The 14,733-nt window shown below is 38.9% G+C and overlaps 2 protein-coding genes across 3 annotated transcripts in view; one reads left to right on the forward strand and one right to left on the reverse strand.

Moving 5' to 3' along the window:
- The first annotated feature begins 663 nt into the window (after positions 1-663).
- tmem170a (transmembrane protein 170A) lies at positions 664-4,628 on the forward strand. The gene is made up of 3 exons (XM_079874078.1): positions 664-1,103; positions 1,784-1,954; positions 2,048-4,628. Exons 1-3 carry the CDS (start codon positions 965-967, stop codon positions 2,176-2,178), a joined length of 441 nt encoding a protein of 146 aa, XP_079730204.1. The 5' UTR covers positions 664-964; the 3' UTR covers positions 2,179-4,628.
- A 682-nt stretch (positions 4,629-5,310) lies between these two features.
- Positions 5,311-14,733, reverse strand: part of carmil2 (capping protein regulator and myosin 1 linker 2) — a 41,595-nt gene continuing 32,172 nt past the window's right edge. The window contains exons 32-40 of one of the 2 annotated variants that reach the window (XM_079873995.1): positions 12,684-12,787; positions 11,727-12,504; positions 11,076-11,180; positions 10,709-10,745; positions 9,256-9,324; positions 8,604-8,951; positions 7,070-7,177; positions 5,784-5,888; positions 5,311-5,677 (exon numbers count right to left, since the gene is read on the reverse strand). In XM_079873995.1, the coding sequence (XP_079730121.1) occupies positions 5,472-5,677; positions 5,784-5,888; positions 7,070-7,177; positions 8,604-8,951; positions 9,256-9,324; positions 10,709-10,745; positions 11,076-11,180; positions 11,727-12,504; positions 12,684-12,787 (1,860 nt within the window). In that variant the 3' untranslated portion in view covers positions 5,311-5,471. The remainder of the gene's footprint in view (positions 5,678-5,783; positions 5,889-7,069; positions 7,178-8,603; positions 8,952-9,255; positions 9,325-10,708; positions 10,746-11,075; positions 11,181-11,726; positions 12,505-12,683; positions 12,788-14,733) is intronic. The other variant, XM_079873996.1, reaches the window with a different exon arrangement.

The raw sequence follows: 14,733 nt of genomic DNA on the forward strand, positions 1-14,733 counted from the left end.
TCAAGTTCTTTGTTAGGTTGTACCAACCCTGTACTAAAAATGAAATGACAGAAAATGTTTTTTTTTTTTTTTTAAATATGTATTAACAATAATAACAATAACTTGATTTTTATTATTACGGGTAATTAAAGGTAAAATAGTATTATTAAGGTAATTATTAAACGTAATACAGTAAAGAAATTACAAAAAGTATGCCCTCCTATATTTGTATATAATATGTACCAACTATAGAAACAGTGACAGAAAAAAAAAAAAAAAAAAAAAAAAAAAAAATATATATATATATATATATATATATATATATATATATATATATATTATTATTATTATTAACAACAACAACAACAACAATAATAATAAACGGGGTTAAAGGTAATCAAAGGGAAATTGTTATCATTAAGGTCATTATTTAAAGTAATAATAACAAAATATAGTATATAAATAACAACAGCCTACGGTAAATTATTTTTTCATATTCTGCCTGCCTGACTATTTAAACACTCCACAACTTTAGAATAGAATAGAATAGAATAGAATAGAATAGAATAGAATAGAATAGAATAGAATAGAATAGAATAGAATAAGCAAAAGACAGTCACGATCTATCCATATGATATGTGAGTCATGCTTCATGGATACCGCGAAGGGACATGCGCTACAACCATACAGGCCCCGCCCACAAGCCTGTCGCAAATCGCAGTTGACAGCTAGATAATCTCTCAAACGTCAAACCTGACACAGTTTGTGGTCGTTAAAACTAATTTTCCCGGTTTTTCCAAATGAGTTACAGAGCATCGGTAGTGCTTTTAGTTTAATGAGAGTAAATCCGCGCACTCATCGGGTTTGCGCAGTTGAAGTGGACGTTGATGCAGATGGAAGAGCATCTGTGCTAAAAACAAACGCTCTGCTCAAGCCCACATTCCTTTTCTAATGCTGTTATTCGGATTTGACACTTTTCTCACGCATGATCGCAGTGTTGATCTTAAGAGAAATTCAGGACGTGGAGATGGGATTCGTTCAGCAGATCCTCAGTTTGAATTTGGTACCGAGGACAAATGCGACCAACTGCGGGAGGAACGACACCTCTCTGTGCGATTTCTCCGGTGAGTCTCCACGCCACAGCCGACGTTACTCATCAGTTCGATCAGCTCATGTTTGTGCTACAATGAGATTCAGATACTAGTATTGTGTTGTATGACTTTACAGTGAAAAAGTGGTCAAGCTTTCAAACTGGTAATGGGTTAGCAACTAATGCTAGTGTGTTAGCTTGTCCGGCTAATGTTACTTTTGTTTGCTGAAAATGAAATGATGGTGTTACTGAGAGATGGACATCAATATATCTGTCTGTCTATCTATCTAGCGTTATGTCTGTCTGTTTATCTATCTATCTATCTATCTATCTATCTATCTATCTATCTATCTGTTGTTCTTTCTATATATCTGTTGTTCTTTCTAGCCATCTGTCTACCATTTCATTCATCCACCCGTCTACCTTTCTGTGTGTCTATCTTCTTCAAGTTGTGTGACAGAAATATGGAGTTGAATATTTAATTTACAGGATTACAGTACAGACTTGTAATATAACAAATGATGCTTCACCACTAACTATCAGTCTTAAATTCCATGATGCCAGTCATTTAGATATTTTCTTAGATTCCACAGGATATGTTTACATCACAGGCGTGGGAAGATTTGACAGACTCTGTTGGCTGATCTTCAGGCTTTGAATGTGTTTCCTCATGCCACTATGTGATGTCTTTCCTTCTCTTCTTTTTTTTTGCAGAGATGTGGTATGGGGTGTTCCTGTGGGCTGTTGTGTCCTCGTTGATGTTCCACCTGCCTGTCGCCCTCCTCGCTCTGGCAACACTCCGCAGACATAAGATGGCACGGTTTTTCCCAATCGGCATCCTGCTCATGGCCATCATCGGCCCGCTCTTTGGAGGGGTTCTCACTAGTATGTAGCTTGTTTTTTGTCTAGTTACATCTGAAATATATCATAAATAATGAATATGAAATGCGTATAGACATACAAAATGTCTTCTTACAGGTGCAGCTATAGCAGGAGTCTATAAGGCGGCCGGGAAGAGTATGTTCTCCTTGGAGGCGTTGGTGTTTGGAGTGGGACAGTCGTTGTGTGTTTTTATCATTTCCTTCTTCAGAGTGCTGGCGACCCTGTAGCACTCAGACATTGGCACACACCAGACTGCCGTCACGAGGAGAGTACCCTGGGCGTCATATGCAAAACATGGAGGCCTTACTTCCCAAACAGTCCCAACGGTTTCCTTTGATACAGAACAGTGGTATCTTTTTTCCAAACGGGTTTCTGATGAGTGCATGGAGTAACATGAAACATTTCATTTGAAAATGAAACATTACGAGCTACCTTTAAAGCGGCGTTAGACTTGGAGTCATCTGGCACGTGTATTTTTTTATTTTTATTGATCATCATGGATGACATTTCGTTTGTTAGTTTCTTTTAATTTTCCTTTCTTAACACTAAATTAGTCTTTTATAAATTTTGGATGAGGTAAAGACTCATATAATGTACATACTAAAGCCTATCCCAGCTTGCTCTTAAATTACGCTTGAGAGGAACAACTTGCATTCACTTTGCACTGATTATATGAATCCTTTAGGCCAAAGGCTAGAAACCTCAATTTGTTTCTCTTCTTCACACTGTTTTCTGTATGTTTTGCCCCTGATTGTGGGCATATTTGGAGAGATTACAGTTGAACACACTTGTCTGTGGACTTTGACATTGTAATCGTATCACAGCACAAGATTTTGTGGTTTTTACATTCAAAGTCTTTAAGAATTTGTTTTCCAAGTGGGCTCCAGGATTTGGCCTTCACATTGAATATTTCTGTATATATTAGAGTGTTATAATCTTGCTTTGACACTTGTTTGCCCATAAGATTCTCACCTCTTATGCCTAATATGCGAATGTAAACCAGATTTCAGCTGAAACCATATATAGAATCACTTAAATCTTCACCAAAGAAATGATAACACTAATCTACAGCTGTTATACGTTTCAGATATTGTTATTTTTGAGAAAGCTCAAGTGGGAAGATGTTTAATGACTAAATCGAACAAAATTACTACAGAATGTACAAAATTATAAATGATATCAGAAACCCAAGTTTATGTGCAGAAGTATATAAAATAATATGCTTGCATTGCAAAAAAAAAAAGTATAGTCACTCATATAGATGTTCTCCCTTATTCTTGTTACATTAACAGCAAGAGGTGTAAAGCTGAAAGGGATACGAATATGATCTTAAGACTAATCTGAGGAATTTTCAGCCTGACATCTAAACCAAATTTAGTTTTCAAATATTAGTTTTACATTTCTTCAGTATAAGCATTTGTAGACTTGTGTTCTCCCGTATTACAAGCCCTCAGGAAGTTCTTGTGTTCTGGAAGTGAGTTCATCTTTTACGATTGGAGCGCTAACATTCGTGGGACGCACTGAAAGCTATGCTTTATTTGTCTGAGCCTATGGTCTCTCAATTGCACAAATGGATTTATTTTTCTAAAGTCAAATCATTCATGGTGGAGTGACTGCTCACTGTTTTTGTGGTTTGTCTTTGATTGTATGGTCTTATTGAGAAATGGATTTGCTCTTTGCGACGTGACACTTTCCATTAATTTTTTTCTGGGCAAGTTTAATTTTCTTACTGTATAATAAGTGCCAATTGCTAGTATTTTCATGAAATAAAATGGTTTAGATTATAATAACACCACCTTGTTTTGATATATTAACGTATTATCCTTCGGTTTGGGGTGTAATATGTTGGACAGGAGGGTAAACGTGTGCCTCAGATATGAAAATATCAGCTGAAAGAGTAGTAAAAACAATTTGGTTTCATTCCAAGCGGAGGGCGGTTTACTCACGCCACTCTCATCTGTGGTTTAGTGATGCTTCTGTGTTCTCCAGCACTTCCACACTCACAGATGGCTCTCCTGTGTTCCATTAACATTCACCAGCCAAATCTGCACAACCGCCACTTGCTGTGTACTGAAGAGAGTAATGTGCTGCAGAAACACACGCAGCGTGATGACTCAAATCATGTGGGCTTTTCTGCTAACAGAGGCCCAGTTTTGTATTGGAATTAAAGGACATTGTAATATGAAGTGAAAACACTATTTTTAAAACATAAAATAACCGTTTTTTTTTATGCCAACGGGTTTGGAAAACACTGATTTTAGCGTTATCACTTTACATAATTACCTTAAAAAAATCTAACAATGTACATAGATGAGCCAAAACATTATGACCACCTACCCAATGCTGTCAAATTTACAACCTCATGAATGGCTGGACCCAGGGTTTCCCAGCATAACATTGCCCATTGCCATCACTTCCCCAGGTCAAAGGCACATTTAAACATGGCCTTCCACATGATGTAAAAGAAAACGTGACTCATTGGACCAGGCGACCTTCTTCCACTGCTCCAAGGTTCAGTTCTGACAACGTGTGCCCATTGTTAGCGCTTTCGACTGACTGGGGCCATCATGGGGACTCTTGATTGGTTTGCAGTTATGCAGCCTCATACGCATCAGTGTGATGCACTGTGTTGTGACACATTCCTGCTGTAACCATCATTAAAATTTTGTGCAACTTGTGCCAGACCAGATGGGATAGCCTTTATTGCCCCGTGCATCGATGAGCCTTGGGCGCCCAACACCCTGTCGCCGGTTTGTGGTTCATCCCTCCTCGGACCACTGTTGGTAAATTCTCACCACTGTTGACCAGGAGCAATCCACAAGCTTTGCCATTTCAGAGATGCTCTGACCCCGTCGCATTGCCATAACATTTTTGGTCCTTGTCAAATGGTTACCATCTATTCTACCCAATGTGTGGCCTTGTTAGGAGATTATCTATGATATTCACTTCACCTGTAAAGTTCACCATAATGTTTTGTATATTTGGTTGTAATATACAACCAAAATAAGGGGTCATCTATGATCTCAAAAATGACAATTGCATGATTTAATGTCCCTTATTATTTTGTCATTGTAGACCTTCTAAATGTTTCAATGTGGTTTACATTGCAATATCAGGTTTAGAGCCATTTCTACAATAAAATCTTGAATATACTGCTATAATATACTGCTGCTGGGGTGACTGCAAAATATATCATACCCTTAGATTTACTCTCTTTTTACATGTTGTAATGTAGGTATGTTTAACCAAATCACACCGGCGAACGTTTCACTGCCAAACTTCCTTTGATTCGCACCAAATGGAAGCTGTATTGAGGAAGGGAAGATGGATAAATCCATGAAAAAAGTCAGGACTCGTAATGACACAACAGAATTCACTTTTTAATCATTATTAACAAGTATAGGTATTGATTTACTCTTCTTTTTTTTTTTTTTTAAACGCATTTGTTCATAATTCATTCTTTTGTACATAATCTGGCGTGCAAGGCAAAGGTACACATAGAAAATAGATTTGCGCAGGGTCAGTCCATGTGTGTCTCAGGTGAGGGGGATTCAGTTCTTTGGTCTGATGTTTCTCCCTGCGTTGTGTGCTCCTCTGAGACTGTCTCGCTCCTCTCCTGGTTGGTCACTTGCTCGCTGGGCCCGGATGGGCTCTGCTCTGATTTGCTGTTTGTGACTGTTGTGCTGTCCGTCTGATCAGTGCTGTCCTCCTTCTCCCGAGATTTCACTGTGAATGCACATGATGAACACGTTAGTAAGATGTCTAATGGAAGTTCTGCGCACACTGTATGTATAATGGTGTCGGAGTGGAGTTAATCTCTTCCTCCGCTCACCTTCCTCACCCTCAGGTAAATCCTCTGAGCAGGGCGTCAGTTCCCCCAGGTTCACTCGCTTCCCCCCCGGTGACCTCTGCCGTCTTGGCAGCGCTGCCTTTAGCTCTGAAAGAGGCCGTAAAAACAACAGCCATCATTGAAAAGTGGCATACAGTCGATTCTTGCTTTCAAAATTAAAAACAAAACCATTACAAACAAAAAAGAATGCGCTTTGTGTTTTAAAGACCACATGAATCAACATTTTGTGGCTTAGTCTACATGCTTTAGCTTTGAATTCATCTACACTGCCATCCAAAAGTTTGGGGTCAGTAAAAATTTTTTTTAAAGAATTTAATACTTGTTCATAGGCATTAAATTGATCGACATAATGTTACAAATAATTATTTTTCAAATAAATGCTGTTTTTGAACGTTCTATTCATTGAAGAATCATGGGGGAAAAAATTAGAGTTTCCACAAACATTAAAGGAATAGTTCAAAATGAAAATTCTGTCATCATATACTCACCCTCAATTTGTTTCAAACCTGTATGAATTTCTTTCTTCTGCTGAACAAAAAAGAAGATATTTTGAAGAATATCAGTAACCAAACAGTTGATGGGCCCCATTGACTTCCATATTATTTTTTTTCCTACTATGGAAGTCAATGGGGTCCATCAACTATCTGGTTACTGACATTCTTCAAAATATCTTCTTTTTTGTTCAGCAGAAGAAAGAAATTCATACAGGTTTGAAACAACTTGAGGGTGAGTAAATGATGACAGAATTTTCATTTTAAAGTAAACTATTCCTTTAAGCAGCACAAATGAAAGTAAATGTTTCTTGAGCACCAAATCAGCATTTTAGAATTGATTTTTAGAGGATCATGTGACATTGAAGAGTAATGGCTGCTGAAAATCCAGCTTTGCTATCACAGGAATAAATTACATTTTATATAAATTATATAAATTAGAAAAAAAAATTCTATCGTTTTAATCAAATAAATGCAACCTTGGCGAGAATAAGAGACTTCTTTCAAAAGCATTAACAAATCTTACACACACCAAACTTTAGAATGGTAGTGTTAGCCTATTTGCTAGTTGACTCTAAAAAGTTGTTTGACACATATAAGCAATATATCGTCTTCAATGTGTAATCAATGTCACATTGACAGTTAAAGCAGCATTACATTATTACTCTTCAAACATCTCCCTCATATTACTTGTGTTGTGTGGAATCATTCAGAGCGCTGCTCAGAAACACAAGGTGACATATTGTGAGTGACAGTTGTGAGACATCAGAGGCTCACCCTCAGGGTCAAGCATGGTGGCGTGTTGGAGGAGTGAATCCTCATGGACAGACACGGCACGGCGCTGGGTAGAGGGCTTCATGCGGGGCCGTGGAATAGGGAGGGTCTCTATGAGAGGAAATACGGTCAGACTGTGTCCGTTCTTATAAAAGACATGAACATAATACAGCACAATGTCTTTTAGGGCTGTTTATGCCTTTTATTATATAGGACAGGGAGGATTGACGGTGGAAATGGGAGAAATTGGGGAACATTACAGTCAGGATTCAAACCTGTGACCCTTTATGTCATGAGCGTAGGAGCTGTCACTGCGCCACAGCTATGAACATCAAAAGGTCGTTTACAACAGATTCACAAATGAGAAATATATCTGCATCAGGATGTATGGAGGAAGGGTGGAACTTGAATGAAAATAAAGAATAAAATGACAGGCTACTCACTGTCCACAGAAAATGCTGACACGTACGCAACACTTGACACCGCCAGGGGATGTTCAGCTTATCTCATTATCACAATATTCATATTCTCACTTATGTGGTTATTGCACTAAGATAACATTTGGAGATACAAAGAGTATTTTGGACAAACACTCAAAAGAATGAATGCATTTTCATCAGGGCCCATTTGCTGCATCAGTCTCACAAGCATTGAATTACTGATGGGATAGGGCTAACTGAATTGTGTTCGGACTCTGAGAGCTTTAAGATCAGCCATCGAGGGAGGTGTTGAATGAAAACAGACACTAGTCGAGTCATTATGTGGCCCTACTTTATTATTATACATTTATTTAGACAGGGATGGATATCATGAAGGCCGAGTGCGAGTGCATGCATGAAACAAAGTGAAAAGAAAGAAGCAGAATAGAAGACAGACTGTCAATCAATTAAAGGGATATTCCAATAAATATCATTATCTATCCATCCATCCATCCATCTAAGAAACGACCCCGAGACCCATTCTTTAAAATAACCGGCTCATAAGAGTAATTTGTTTTGAGAACTGGACTAATCTGGTTGTTCGGTCTTTTTGATTCACTAAAAAGAACTGGTTCATAAGAGTCTTTGTGAACTGGACAACACTTGTCACATTTTATAGTTCTTTTTTGCCATAAGGACAACTCAATAAAAAAGACATTTCTTGTTATTTTTCTGCATTGTACTTTCTTTTTACTGCATCCCATTCGATAAAGTAAGTGAATTCACATTCACTACAATATATAATTTCAATAGCCATATCCCTAAACACTGAAAAGTGGTGCAGGAAATACCATAAAAGTAGTCGACATTACTTATACGCTACATATCAAGTCATCTGTGAAGTCACTATTTACTGATAATCTTGCCCTCTCTAAAATAAGTTGGAGTTTGACACACACCTTGAAGGTGAGAAAATATTAAGAGGGTGAGAAAGTAGAATTTAAAGTTTTGGGTGAACTATCCCCTTAAAACGAATTATCAACAGCATATTACATGAAAACTAGCCATTCGAACCCTGCATGCGGCATCATCCCCACTAGACTGACAGGGAGGCAAACCTTCAGTGACGGATTGTGCTCTCTCTGCACGCTCTCTGATATCCGTGCTGAGGATCCTCCGTGGCGAGGGGGCTGGAGGCGTCTCTTTGCGGGGAGATGGGGTCGGAGGCTCCTCCTGGGGCTGGGAGTGAGAGATGGTCTCGGACACCTCTGCCTGACCATCCTGAGAAGGGCTGGGGATCTTGGGAGTGACCGTGGCTGTCCGTGCTGCCTCACTACCGGGAAGTAGAATGGGTTTCATGGCCGGTTTAGGGGGCAACGGGCCTATAGGACGCTCCGGAAGTAGCGGCCTTTCTGTACGGTGGAAGTCTGTAACACTCGGGGTCACTCGGTTTGGTCGCCTGGTGTCTGGAGAAAATAGGAGGTTTAAAGTCAACATGAAATCAATTCACTAAATGAATGTAACCTTATTATGAACAATTCCTTTATTTTTTTATTTTTTTTACGTCAATCTTCCGATGAAAACTACAGACTTCTTGTTGGTTATGTATGCCGTACTTCTCCAATCATTTAGTCTGCTTAAACTCCACCCTTTCTCACAATTGACTGCAAATTCACATTCAAAATTGCCTCTATGCAATCAAAAACTGATGGAACTTTAACAGTCATCACTACAATGAAAATTACTGAAGCCGGGTGATTCATTTCTTACCTGATGAGGTGGACATTGTGCGAGGTTTCATAAATGTAGGCGGAGGCTCAGGTTTGTCAAGTATGGCCCCTAAAAAGCAAGCAAAGTGTACTGAATAATAGAAGAAATGGCTTGACAGACCCATGCAAAAATGCTTCACATCAACACCAAATACATGCTGAGCTGTGCTAATGCTTAAGAATAAATGCACTGAAAGTAGCTTCAGGAAAAGGATTTCAGGGCAGTACCTGCGGAAATTGAAAGTGCCTTTAAATTGGATATTTTGCTGTTTGCATTAATCATATAATTATGTGCAGACATTTGGCCTTTGGCTAGACTTACAAAATATAACACACAGGTATGGTATATAGATATATTAAAGGGATAGTTCACCCAAAAATGAAAATTCTGTCAGTAATTACTCACCCTCATGTTGTTCCAACCCCGTAAGACCTTAGTTCATCTTCGGAACACAAATTAAGATATTTTTGATTAAATCTGAGAGTTGTCTCACTCCTCCATAGGCTTCTAAGGGACTGAAACTTGCTGGCCCAGAAAATGTATAAAAGAGATCGTTAATATAGTCCAAGTGACTCCAGTGGCTCGATCTTAAGTTTATAAAGCGACGAGAATACTTTTTGTGCGCAAAAACAAACAAAAATAACGACTTTATTCCACTTTTCATTTCCTTCTCTCTGGGCCTCGGGTCTTTTCACGTAGTGTTTAAGCGTAGCGCGTCTGTGTTGTACGTCACCACGTATCACACATGACCAGCGTCGGCCAATAGTGAGCCTACGTGGTGATGTGCAACACAGACGCGCTACGCTTAAACACTACGTGAAAAGACCCGAGGCCCAGAGAGAAGGAAATGAAAAGTGGAATAAAGTCGTTATTTTTGTTTGTTTTTGCGCACAAAAAGTATTCTCGTCGCTTTATAAACTTAAGATTGAGCCACTGGAGTCACTTGGACTATATTAACGATGTCTTTAAAACATTTTCTGGGCCAGCAAGTTTCAGTCCCTTAGAAGCCTATGGAGGAGTGAGACAACTCTCAGATTTAATCAAAAATATCTTAATTTGTGTTCCGAAGATGAACGAAGGTCTTACGGGGTTGGAACAACATGAGGGTGAGTAATTACTGACAGAATTTTCATTTTTGGGTGAACTATCCCTTTAACATAAATGTATGATAAATCAAAAGGATTTCAAAGAAAACAAAGACTTGCAACATGAATTAAGGTAAGAAGAGAAACTTCACTATATTTTGCATCTCACAATCAGTGAATCAGTGAAACACATTAGAAGCACACATATGCCACACCATCATGTGACTCTCTAGCAGTCACACCTGAAACCCCATCACAGAAACCCTGAGATCACCACTGTCAAAACTCAGATGTGCTGACGCAGCACTACCAATGCAGCAAATTCCCAACACAAGGTCTACATACTGTAGCTGAATAATGTGTCTTACCCTCAGAGTTGGCTTTCCTCAGCTCCTCATCCTTGCTCTGTAAGAGGATAACACTGGTTTAAATCAGATGCCTAGTGAAGTAAGTGTATAATCTCTAATTCACCCAGACCTTTTTTTCATGCAAGCGATTACTTTGATACTGCGGTTTTAGCAGAGTAAGCGTATATTACTGGGGGAAAGGTGTTTTTGCTTGATATGAGGCATTTATGCAGCACCAAATCCAATAACAGTAAATTATTTATGACCATTAATAAAGTTTAAAAGGTCTTCAGAGAAGAGAACAGAGTTCTTCGATTAATTCAGTTCAAAGTGGTATCTGTTTTTCGCAATAAAAAGTTGGAAGCATCAATGAAATAGCCACACCTACCTGGCTCTGTTTGGTGTCGGTAGGAGATGTTTTGGTGACTCCCATGCGGTGAAGCATAACATGGAGACGCTGTTCAAAGCTGGATGAGCTCTCCGATGCATGTTTCTACACAATGACCCGGAAATTTAATTCTTAGAACATTACAAATAGAACAAGAAACATTTATATAACTATTTTTTAGAGAACTTTTTAGGATGTGAGATCAGCCATCTAACAAGAGTCAATATGAATCTCTAAAAATAACGGCACCCTCTCATCCAGAGGGCTTTTAGGGTAGAAACCAACAGCGACCAATCTATTTAAAACTGGCTCACTGTCTTCAGCATCAGCAGGCAGAAATCATATTAAAAATGGGTTTTAGTTTTCTTTTGATTATTTTATATCTATTTTACTGGAAAACAAAACTAAAATAGAGATAAGACAATGACTTTTTAATGTGTACCATCTGACACCAAAAGTACCATGGTACTGCCATTGTACTTTTATTGTAAGGTCTTAAATTAAACCTTTTCACACAATATTTACTCAGTTTTTGGCCTACGATTTAACCTATAAATAACCAAATATAAGTAATCGGCCTCTAAACTTTTAAACATAATCTTCATTCATTTAACGTCTAGTCCACCTTAATCAGAACCACTGCTCAAATACCTTAGCGTGCATGGCTGTGCCGTCCTGCTCTGGCAAGACCTCTGAGAGCAGGATGAGGGACTGTGATTTGCCCTCTCTGAGAGAGCGACGGATGGGTTTGGGCCTCCGCTCTCCATCTGGGGTGCGACTCTTCTCCAGGGTCCGGCTCTTCTCCCATTCTGAGGGCGACACACCTGGGACCGGGCTGGGGGTTTTGGTGGGAGTAGGAGGTGCAGCAGGGGACAGTATTGGGGCCTCTTCAGTTTTGCATGGGGATGAGGCAGGAGGTATGGAAGTGGATGCAGGTGGGATCAGTGCAGGTGTGGGGGCAGGTGAAGGAGCTCTGGGTGACATTTTGTCCTCATTAATTGGTGCAGTTGTTGTGGAATCTGTGATGGTGAGGATGGTGGGGGTGGCCGTGGTTGTGGCCGCCTTGACTACGTTTTCCTCATCCAGTTTCTCTTTGTCCCTCTCCTTCTCCTTCTCTCGTTCCCTCTCTTTTTCTCTTTCCCTTTCCTTTTCTCGCTCTTTCTCTGCACGTGCTGCCTCCCGGAGTGGTCGGATGAGATCAGCTATTGAAGTCTTTTTGGCCTTGCCCTCGGGACCACCGTCACCCTTGGCCCCTCGACCTGCACGGACTTTCTTAAAAGCGAAAAAGTCACCAAACTTCTTCTTAATGTTTTTGGAGGGGGCTGTGGTGGGGATGGGGGTTGTAGTGGAGGTGGTAGGAGGGACAGTTGTGACACACGTGGGCTCTGCAGGTTGTGCTTTAATGAGGGGCTCCTCCCTCTGGTGCTTTCTGAACACGAGGAGAGGAGAGGCATGATGGGAAATGTCTTTTGACAACCGATAAGGATATTTTTTTGTTAGAGATCATGTTTTAATCATTTGCCGTCATTAATTCCAGTTCTATGAAAAATATGTGTGTATTAACATGTTTTGCATACTTGAGTGTTTTTGTATGTGTTGTGTACTCACAGGGTGTCATCAGGGATGATTTTTTTGGTGAAGAACTCTTCTACACCTTCATCAACCCTCCCCATGTTCTCATTGGCCTCATTCTCGCTTTCAGCGGCCTGCTCCTGCACACATACAAAGACACACAAACAAAAGGTCATTCACCCAATTAAAACCTACTACATGTTTTATTCGAACGGGAAACTGTATTTTAGCCTGATGGAATGAAAAGATTAACATGATTTACACAAGACATTTCTCTCAGACAACACACCCACAGACTGCCCACAAACATTTACTGAGCATCTAATATACACAAAACTTCTAAGCACTTGTGAAAATACCAGACTATCTGAGAGCTAGCCAACTTCCATGAATATGGGGTGCACAATTTCCATGTCAGTTTGCAAAGAAACAAAATGGTGTCTACAAAGTACTCAGTTGACATTAGGAAGAAAAGAAAAAATCAATGCTAGATTTGACAAAGTTTGCACCAAAGTGAATATAAAAAATCTGAATGGCTGTTTGAAAGAATGTAAATACTGTTTGACTTCCTTTCTTCTCAGAGACCAGTGAGTGTTAGAAACACAGTTACGTAGTGTTTTGTGTCCAGAGATACCAGGTTATTTCAGTTTTTTTTAAAGCGCCATCTACTGTCAGAGTGAATCTCTATTTTCATTCAGATCACCTGACATTTTTTTACACTTTGGTCTGAACAGACAAATCGCATGCGAAAATCAGACTGAATTTCGTGCTGAACATTCGTGTTGGTGTGAACAGGCCTTTAGCCATGAAGAAGCTGTAGAATGAACCAGACTTTATAGCAACAGTAAAAAGCAGTAACATTTAAAACAAAAAACCTGTTAAAAACTACTACTACAACATGTAATCAACCAATCAGTGCCCTTTGATTTTAGTGTTAGGTTTAATGTTGATAGAAATGTTGCATAGAAAATGTGTAAAAAATAAAATAAAATATTCATAGGGTAAGCTGTAATGCACTTCTAAGCTATAAACACTAGTGTTTTTTTAAATACTAACTCACATTTACTCATTAAACATGGCATGATTCTGACTGTCTTATAAGTTAGAAGGTTTTCTGTCTACAATGGATTTGCCTTTAGGCGAATCTGCCAAGTGTCCCAAGAGAGAACCAAACCCTGCCTCAATTTTTCTGACTCTGTTCCCACCTAATATAATTACGCCCCTCAGATACAGCCTCATCACACACACTTAAATGAGAGTATGAGTGCTCATCAGTGGTGACTGGTTTATCTGTCATGTAGCCACAGTAATAACACAATAGCCGCAAACATGGAGGTTGATTGTTGTAAGATCTGCCAGCCCTGGTAGTTCTCATACAAGAGTTTTAATGACATTACACCACATTGTGATTGTGATAAATGAGCAAAATGATTTTCATGATGGCAATCATTAATCTTTTATTCTAATGTTGCCTGTAAGCTGAAATCGTACTGCTGATCATTTCTACAAAGGCTTTAGTAATATTGGTTTGTATTAGTATTGTGAGGATTAATAGATATTAATATATCAGAACAGAATCTGGAGCATGATTCTTTTCAAGTGTGAAATGATTAGGTTAAAAAAACTAAAGAAATACACAAAACAAGCCCTTTGAGCTGTTATAATATAGCACATAATGTATATATAGCACAAATATATTAGTATTCATAATGGTCAGACAGAAAACATTGAAGACGAGGGATGATTATTAAGTAATGAACTAGATTAGAGAGCAGCAGTTCTTAACCAGGGTGTTGGAGGCCATAGCAAACTTCCAAAGGGGCCTCAAAATGAACAATAAGTATTTGAAATAATAAATCATTAATATATTGAAATAACCAAGCTCTAATCTAAAACTGAAAAACAGTTTATAAAAAATTGATGATACTTGATTTGGCTTCAAGTCAAAAAGGTTGAGAACCACTGAACTAGAGGTTAATACACTCACCTAAAGGATTATTAGGAACACCATACTAATACTGTGTTTGACCCCCTTTCGCCTTCAGAACTGCCTTAATTCTATGTGGCATTGATTCAACAAGGTGCT

Source organism: Squalius cephalus (genome assembly GCF_949319135.1).
Source record: "Squalius cephalus genome assembly, chromosome: 6".
Lineage (NCBI taxonomy): Eukaryota > Metazoa > Chordata > Actinopteri > Cypriniformes > Leuciscidae > Squalius > Squalius cephalus.

Bases quoted from the DNA above. Each gene is read 5' to 3' on its own strand.
- tmem170a (XM_079874078.1), top strand. From the start codon at position 965: ATGATCGCAGTGTTGATCTTAAGAGAAATTCAGGACGTGGAGATGGGA. The intron at 1,104-1,783 runs GTGAGTCTCCAC...TTTTTTTTGCAG, and splicing joins CTCTCTGTGCGATTTCTCCG to AGATGTGGTATGGGGTGTTC. The intron at 1,955-2,047 runs GTATGTAGCTTG...GTCTTCTTACAG, and splicing joins CTTTGGAGGGGTTCTCACTA to GTGCAGCTATAGCAGGAGTC.